This window comes from Bison bison, unplaced genomic scaffold (genome assembly GCF_000754665.1).
Source record: "Bison bison bison isolate TAMUID 2011002044 unplaced genomic scaffold, Bison_UMD1.0 scf7180017864374, whole genome shotgun sequence".
NCBI lineage: Eukaryota > Metazoa > Chordata > Mammalia > Artiodactyla > Bovidae > Bison > Bison bison.
In genome coordinates, this window is record NW_011494946.1 from 4,378,983 (window position 1) to 4,387,562 (window position 8,580).

At 48.2% G+C, this 8,580-nt stretch overlaps 1 protein-coding gene across 1 annotated transcript in view; it reads right to left on the reverse strand.

Moving 5' to 3' along the window:
• Positions 1-1,420: 1,420 nt before the first annotated feature.
• The window catches only part of GALNT15 (polypeptide N-acetylgalactosaminyltransferase 15), a 116,718-nt gene continuing 109,558 nt past the window's right edge, over positions 1,421-8,580 (reverse strand). The window contains exons 17-19 of the mRNA XM_010856752.1: positions 8,398-8,502; positions 5,603-5,746; positions 1,421-3,654 (exon numbers count right to left, since the gene is read on the reverse strand). Of these exons, the coding sequence (XP_010855054.1) occupies positions 3,508-3,654; positions 5,603-5,746; positions 8,398-8,502 (396 nt within the window). The 3' untranslated portion in view covers positions 1,421-3,507. The remainder of the gene's footprint in view (positions 3,655-5,602; positions 5,747-8,397; positions 8,503-8,580) is intronic.

Genomic DNA, 8,580 nt, shown 5'->3' on the forward strand with positions numbered 1-8,580 from the left:
ATATTAAAGCCATGCTAAGGACACACTTCCCTATTTAAACAGCACATTTCACAGAAGAGGAGGTTGAAACTGCAGAAACATTGAAATAAAGTGAAGTGAAGTCGCTCAGTTGTGTCCGACTTTTTGCAACCCTACGGACTGCAGCCCTCCAGGCTCCTCCATCCATAGGATTTTCCAGGCAAGAGTATTGGAGTGGGTTGCCATTTCCTTCTCCAGGGGATCTTCCCGACCCAGGGATGGAACCTGGGTCTTCCACGTTGTAGGCAGATGCTTTACCATCTGAGCCACCAGGAGATTGCAGAAACATTGGAGACTGGAAATAGGGTTCTAGAATCCTGGAAATATCACCTCCTTGGTTATTGTGCTCAACATAATTATTGAAAATATGCCCAAATCCAGGTGTTTGAAGAATCAGGGCAGGACTTGTAGGCGCTTTGGGCTTTGGCCCAACAAGCGGCATTTCTAACAGAGCCTTTACAGAACAAGCATAAACAGCGTCCACAATCTGTAGGGCTGTGCCCATCAAGCCGCCCACGGCAGTGTCCAGATTTAGTGACTGGTCCCAGGTCGTTTGGTGCCCAACTGGCTTTTTCATGGCCTCTCAGTGCAAAGCGGAAGGCTCCCCTTGAGGTGGGCACGATAAGGTGACCTCCAATGATGTCAAATTCTGGCACAGTGACTGACACACCATCAGCTTGGGCCTGGGGGACTTTCTGATGTTCGTGGGAGTTGCGATTCTAAATTGGCCAGTGGGATTAATGCATTGAGACCAAAGAGGAAATAGATCAGGGCCCCTCTAGGGATGACATCTGCTTTCATTGTGAAATAGCACAAAGAGTGTTTGATTCTAACGTTGTTGGCTGAGAACTCTCTGTCCCCACAGCGGGACAGCCTCAGGATATTAGGAGAATTTGTGTTGAATATAAACAAGTCTGAAAGAAGAAGATGGTGGTTGAATCTCTTCTTTCCATGGGATGATGAATCTATCTAGATCATTGCTTACTAATGATGGTGAATTCAGTCTTAAAACCCAAACAATAAAGTCTTACAAAATTCAGATGGACGAGTGAAACTCTTGGGAATCAAATCTTCTGACTGCCAGATTTCTCTACTTTTAAATTGATCGCTGTAGATAAAATCAGAACTGAGTCCATAGAGGAGAGGATTTGAATACTATTACCCTATGATGAAGAGAAGGTTGAATTTCTTTGAGAATTAAGTGGAGGCATCTGTTTTGTTTAAATTAAGGGTCTTTAAGTACCAGCCAGGGACTGAGTTGACAGCCATTTCTGTAATAAAGTAATAAATCATGGGGATGTTTAAGGAAGCAAGAAACACCACATTCTTACTTTGTTCAACCAATTAAGCAATAAGCCATCTGGGTCCTTTTGTAAATTACTGTCAAGCACAACTTATACAATTCAATTCAGCCTTTCATTTAATTATATTAATTTATTCCAGCAACTTTAAATACCAAACAATGCCAATACCAATGTTCATTTTTAAAATAGAAGTCTAGTTTAGCTTTTATTTTTTAATGATTAACACCCTTCCCAAGGTTGTCATGTGAGAATTTTTAGCTCTGTCTCGGCCTCAGGATATTAGGAGAATTTGTGTTGAACATAAACAAGTCTGAAAGAAGAAGATGGTGGCTGAATCTCTTCTTTCCATGGGATGATGAATCTGTCTAGATCAGTGCTATCCCACAGGCCTGTTTTCATGATGGAATGAAATGGAGAGCTATTGGATGGAGAGCTTTTATCTGTGCTCTCCAACACAGTGGCTCTTGAGTCCTTGAAATGTGGCCAGTACTACTGAGGAACTGAGCCTAAATTTTCTTTAATTTTAATGAATTTATGTTTAGATAGCCACATGTGGCCAGTGGCTCTTTGCCCAAGTCTAGAGTATATTCTGAGGAAGGAAAAATACAGCGTGCCATTAACCTCAACAGGTGGAGAAGAGATGCGCAGTATGACGGATATTTTTTGGAAGCCCTCACTTCCTGCTCAGTGTTTGTTATCTGAAACACACTGCATCCCGAGACAGCCCAGAGGAGACCAGCATCTTTGAGGGGAGATTCATATGCTGACCGTGTGAAGAGGGAACTCCATCTGGAAGAGAAATGGGCACCACCTCTTAATCACAGAACCAACCCCACTCAACAACCCTTAAGTCCTATCTAGGTGGGCCAAGTCACAGCAAGAGAGACATCCGGCTTTCACCAGCATGGACTCTACCCTGAGGAAGATGTGTTCTTCCTATGGCTGAATGTTCAGACATGGGCCTCTTTGCGGGTAACCAGACATTTCCTGGGGGTTCAGACCCAGCCCTTTCAACCTCATGGACATCAACACCCCACTCTAGTTCCTCTCAAAGGAATTTTGACTCAGATGCTGGCAGTTCCCTCCCAGGGAGATTTGCCTCTTTGCAAAAGTTGCTTGTTCTGATCCAGTCAACGCAAGCTTGGTAACAGGACATCAGGAGTTTCTCAACTGTACACACTTCCTTTTAGTGGGAGTGTTCAGTCTAAGCTGACCCAACACCAATGACTATAGAGAAGCGTATTGCATGAGAATCTGATTATAGTTAATCAAGCTAGAGAACAGTGAGGGCAAAGGTGAATGGAGGTAGAAAGTCCCAAGAAAATTCTCATTAACATGAAAACATCTTACTCCAGGTCTACTGACTCTCTGCAGTTGCTAGGCTGAGCTGAAAAGTGGGTAAAAGTCTCTGTAATCCTGTTTTCTCTGAGTAGCTTGCTTCCTTCATCTGAGCTATGGTTCAACCAATGAACATGAAATTTGTCTTCATAAACTTATTCTCAAGTTTTTGGATGTCAGAACTTTGTACCTTCTTCACACTTTAATTTTTATGGTTGTCAACACGGACAGTCCAGGGTAAGGCAGTTTAGAATAAACTGATCAGTAGGAATCTTGTGTCCTGAAGGTGTTGCCAGGCCTCTGTCCTCTGTTGCTGCTGTTTAGTCGCTCAGTCGTGTCCAGCTCTTTACGACCTCATGGACTCCAGCCTGCCAGGCTCCCCTGTCCATGGAATTTTCCAGGCAAGAATACTGGAGTGGGTTGCTACTTCCTTCTCCAGGGGATCTTCCCAACCCAGGGATGGAACCTACTTCTTCTGCATTGGCCGGTGGATCCTTTACTACTGAGCCACCAGAGAAGCCCCTTCTCTCCTTAGTCAGAGATAAAAGGAATTGTACAGTGCTCAGTGGGGGGAAAAAACAAGAATCTTCTGTACCATGCCATGATAATCTACCAGTGATGAAGACAAGGAGACAGTGGGTCCATATTTTTTGTCTAAAAGAGACAGTGGCCTGTGAAATAAGGGGCAGGAAGAAAAGACTTTCCGTATTCACGCATGGAGCTTGCGTTTCTGCTCTCGACACCGCACACACGTAAACGGCCCGCTTCATGGACGGCACGTGCCGCTGCAGTTCCCCTGGGCTGGGCTGCGACGGCCACGCTTCTGTGTTCCTTCAGAGGGTGGCCTTCACCGTTCATCCACGGTGCTGACGCTGTCAAATCGCCACAGCTGGCTGGCTTTTCCGTCACACTCACGCAAGTACAGATCTTTATTGTTTTCCTGCACCACAGCTTCCATGCATTTCCCAGAGAGAATTTGAACAATCATTCCATTCTGAAAGGAGAGAAGAAAAGGAAAAATATATATATAAAGAAAACTAGTCAGACCCTCACAATCAGTCAGCAAAGAAAGAAATGCCTAAAATTTGTGCTAGTCATTAAGAGAACGATAAAAGGGTTGTCTGCTGGCCTGATAGGGAATTGGAGTATTTTGGCTACTATGTAATATAATTTATGTAGCCCTAAGTTTCCCAGGTGGCTCAGAGGTAAAGAATCCACCTGCCAAGCAGCAGGCACAGGTTGGATCCCTGGGTCAGGAAGATCTCCTGGAGAAGGACATGGCAACCCACTCCAGTGTCCTTGCCTGGGAAATCCCATGGACGGAGGAGCCTGGTGAGCTAGGGTCCGTGGGGTTGCAAAAGAGTCAGACACAACTTCGCAACTAAACGGCAACAATATGTAAGATAAAACTTCCCACCTTAACCATTTTTAAGTGTAAAATGTATTCGTGTTAAGTATGTTCACATTGTGATGAGACAGATCTCCAGAACTTTTTCTTCTTTCAAAACGGAAACTCAATACCCATTGAATGAAAACTTCCCTTTCCCTGCTTCCCCTCGGGCCAGGTAACTACCGTTCTATTTTCCGTTTGTATGAATCTGACTTCTCTATGCACCTCATATTAAGTGTACTCATATAGTATTTGCCTTTTTGTGACCGGCTTATTTCACTTAGAATAATGTCTTCAAGTTTCACCCATGTTGAAGCAAATGACAGGATTTCCTTCTTCCTTAAGATGGAATAATATTCCATTGTATGCACATAGCGTATTTTGTTCATTTATTCATCAATCACTGGACTCTTGGGTTGCTTCCGCCTCTTGACTATTGTGAATAGTGTTGCTATGAACAGTACCTCATTTCTTTTTATGGCTGGATGAGAATACTTTTTTAAAGTCTTACTTTCTAATGCCTGAAAGATGCTGGGTATATCTTAGTCACTAATCTTTTACACATTATGCTTAAATGCGGTTTCTAAATCTATCTTATCCAGAGGCCTTGCTTAGAATGATCCTTTATGATCATTCATTAAGGGCCTTAACTTGGTTTCCACGAATTCTCTGAGCACGTGTGGCCCCCTGAGCCCTGGGCTCACCTGTCGCCAGAGCCCCAAGAGCTTTGTTCTCAACATTTCTTGTGAGTTCAGCTTAAGTCTTAGACTATATGATTTTCCTCTTTCACAGCCTGCTTTAAGAGCGCTGATGCATGGAGTTCTGATTAGTTATTTAACCTCCACTATTTCTAAGCAAAAGGTGAAGATAAGACATTTTAAAAAGATGTGTGTATTAATTTATTTTTTCATGTCCTTACACCCTAGCTCACGTCAGAAGGGATTTGAGGTGAAGGAAAAACAATGTAGACAGTTGTTAATACTGTCTCCTTCCAACCCTTAAAGTGCTCACTCTGCCTAAATACTTAGACTCCTCCTAGTTCCTCTTTATTGGATGCTGACCTCTAGAAAGGAGCTAGAGCCTCTCTCTGGGGTAACGGGAATTCAAGTCTTACGAAAATGATGAAACGCTCAGCACGAAATTAGCAAAGGAAGAAAGTACAATCTACACCATCATCTATTTGGTTGTGGAACAGGAGGTGGGCCTTTCCTCTGCTCCTAAAAGCACACCACCCACGGGGTTTGACAGTGTCTGTAACACGCCCCACAGTCCTACTCGAGGCCTAAAGCGGATAAACTTTAAAGCTAGGGGGTCTCCACTTTCCAGTGCATGAAGACTGAGCAACGCAGAGACCTGGGAAATTAGCACCCTTCTGGATGCTGGCGGATAACTCGGCTGCAAGGTTGGCTTCACCGCCCTCCAAGGCCTTAGTGCCAAGCCACTAAGTTCAGCCCCAGGGACACAGGCTTGTGCGGTAATACTTGACCTCTCGGAAGAGGCAGACACGTGCCCGCCAGCGGCCCCGTGAGCTCCTCCTGGGTGGGTCACTCACCTCCTGGTGGTCCCAGTGCTGCTGGTGGATGGCAGGGCCCCCCTCGGTGCAGTTCTGGAGAATCACCTGCTCTCGCCTGACGTCAAAGCACAGGTGCCCTGGGCCGCCGTAGCGGATGGTGCTCCGGCCCGTGTGCTCCAGGCGCTGGGACAGGGGAATGGCCGTTAGCACCACTAGAAGGAGACCCTGTCCAAAGCTGGATAAGGGAAGGAGAGCTCACCGCAACAGGGCCGAGGTCTGGGGGCAAGCTTCAGATTCCGATGGAGTCAACAAGGCTCTGTCTCATAGTCAGGTTCACAGATACCAAGCTGGACTAGCCCTGACCTCTGACACCACCTCACTCCAGTTACCGTGACACTCACATTTATACATTCTGACAGTCTTCTCCCTTATTCTATTTACCGCAACATAGGTGAAGCCATCAGGCTTCCCTCATAGCTTAGCTGGTAAAGAATCCACCTGCAATGCAGGAGATCCCAGTTCAATTCCCAGGTGGGGAAGATCCGCTGGAGAAGGGATAGGCTACCTACTCTAGTATTCTTGGGCTTCCCTGGTGGCTCAGCTGGTAAAGAATCCGCCTCCAATGCAGGAGACCTGGGTTCAATGCCTGGGCTGGGGAGATCCCCTGGAGAAGGGAAAGGCTACCCGCTCCAGTCTTCTGGCCTGGAGAAGTCCATGGACTGCATAGTCCACGGGGTCGCAAAGAACCAGGCAGGACTGAGCGACCCTCACTTTCCTTTCACTTCCAGGTGAAGCCATGCAGGATGCCCTGTGTTTTGTGAGGGTCCCTGGAGATTTCTCTTTGCTATAAACTTAGTTCCTTATACATAAAAGAGTGTGTTTCTTCTTATTCTTAATACAGCATATGGTGGTTTCAGCTTAGCAAGTTCACAGTTTTTCTTGATACAGAAGCCGTTGCTAATCCCCACCTTCCCACCAAGAATCTTGGTGGTGGTTTAGTCACTAAGTTGGGTCTGATTCTTGCGACCCTGGGGACTGGGAACCTACCAGGATCCTCTGTCCATGGGATTCTCCAGGCAAGAATACTGGAGTGGGTTGCCATGTCCTTCTCCAGGGGACTCTTCCCAGGAATCGAACCCAGGACTCCTGCACTGCAGGCAGATTCTTTACCGACTGAGCTACAAGGGAAGCCCAAGAATCTTAACTCCCAAACCTAACATTCCTCTTGCATGAGGGAGACCATTATCCCTACTTGCAGATGAGGAAACCAAGACCCAGAGAGGTTAAGAAGCCTGCCTGACGTCACACAGCCAGAAGGTGAGGTGCGTCCACGGTCATAAAGCCTCCTCACCTACCACTCTCTCTCTGTCCTCTGGGCCAGGAGTGCCCATTGGTGATTCTAGAACACTGGTAGACAGTAAAACCAGAAGGGGACAAAGGGATCCTGATTGCCTGCTTCCCAACAAGTCCTGCAGGCCCAAGGCCTTCGCCTGGGGTCCCAGAGCCTCGCTGATCCTGCCTGCAGGGCTGAACCCTTGAAAGCATTTTCTTGCTTTGGCCCCAGGCTCTCGGGGGCTTATCTGACTCAGTATCTCCAGGAACTCACACTTTATTGTTCGCTTTTAATATAGGCCTTTGGGGTAGAAGAGCTTAATGCAACAGCCCCATCACAGGCTCAAAGCAGAAAGACTTGGGGGTGGGCTAGACTTTTTAGGTTATCATCCAAGCTGTGAAAAGAAGTGAACCCACCCCCCCCAACCCTCGGCCAAAGTCACAGGGGCGTCCCATTACCTGGGCAGGTATTTGTGTGATGGGAATTTGAAGAGAAGAAATGCCCTCCCACAGAAGCCCTTCCTGATAAGCCAGGAGCCCACATGATGCTGGAAGCACCCTCTGCCTCTAACCTCCCCCTCACTCGGCGAGGATCTCCTAGTCCGTCCCGCCAGCCGAGAACGCCCACCTGCAGGACCTCAGGTCAAGGAGACCCTCCCCCTGTGGGAGAGTGCCTGCCCCGGTCGTGTTCACCGTCCCTCTTTGGCCGCGCCTCCGGTCATAAGCTGGAGAAGGAAATGGCAGCCCACCCCAGTATTCTTGCCTAGAGAATCCCACGGACAGAGGAGTCTGGTGGGCTGCTGTCCGGGGTCACAGAGTCGGACACGACTGAAGCGTCTTAGCAGCAGTAGCAGCAGCACACTCCAATAAAAAGAAAAAGAGGAAATTCCCTAGAAGGGCAGAGGTGGGGATTCCACGCTTCCCCTGTAGGGGGCATGGGTTTGATCCTTAGTTGGGGAAGTAAGATCCTGCACACTGTGAGGCTTGGCCAGTAAGTAAACTTTTTTTTTTTTTTTTTTTTAATGGGAGTCTTTTTCATGAATTCTGGATTTCCAGTGTCTTTTATGTTTTGGGATGATCTCGTAATACTGGATCCACTTCCACACAAGACAAGAGACATGCATGTGGCAGGGGCAGGCGCTCCTCAGTGAGAACAGCCTCTGCCCACCTCCCTGTGCCCACCGCCCCTTACCCACCGCGATTCTGGAGACACCTGCCTTGGTCGCCCCTGGGCTAGCCGCCCTCCAAGTCTCTGTTTCCTTTTCTGTCAGCCGAACGCACTGGCTAAACAGCCCGACCCTTTCCCTTGAGCTCAGAGGCTCGCCTTCTCTGACGGCTCCACATCTGGGCTAGGGGCTGGGGACAGGTTGGGGGGCGGGTCACAAAAGTGGGGAACCAGGCATAGTGAAGGACGCGGGACCCGGGAAAGGAGAGGCCCCCAGAGGAAGAGAGGGGCACCCCGGCAAAGACCCCCTGGGGGTCTGGGCGCGCTGGCCACCCACCTGCTGCGGCTCACCGTCCCTGCAGGGGGCCAGCATCATGGCACAGCCTGGGGCCGCCTCCTGCCCCGCGCAGTCTGCGCAGAAGCCCAGTCCAGTGTTGTGGAGCTGTAAGCAGACACACGGGGGTGAATCCCACCCTCCGCGCAAAGATGCCCTCTGTCAGCAGCGTTCCCCTCCTTCCCT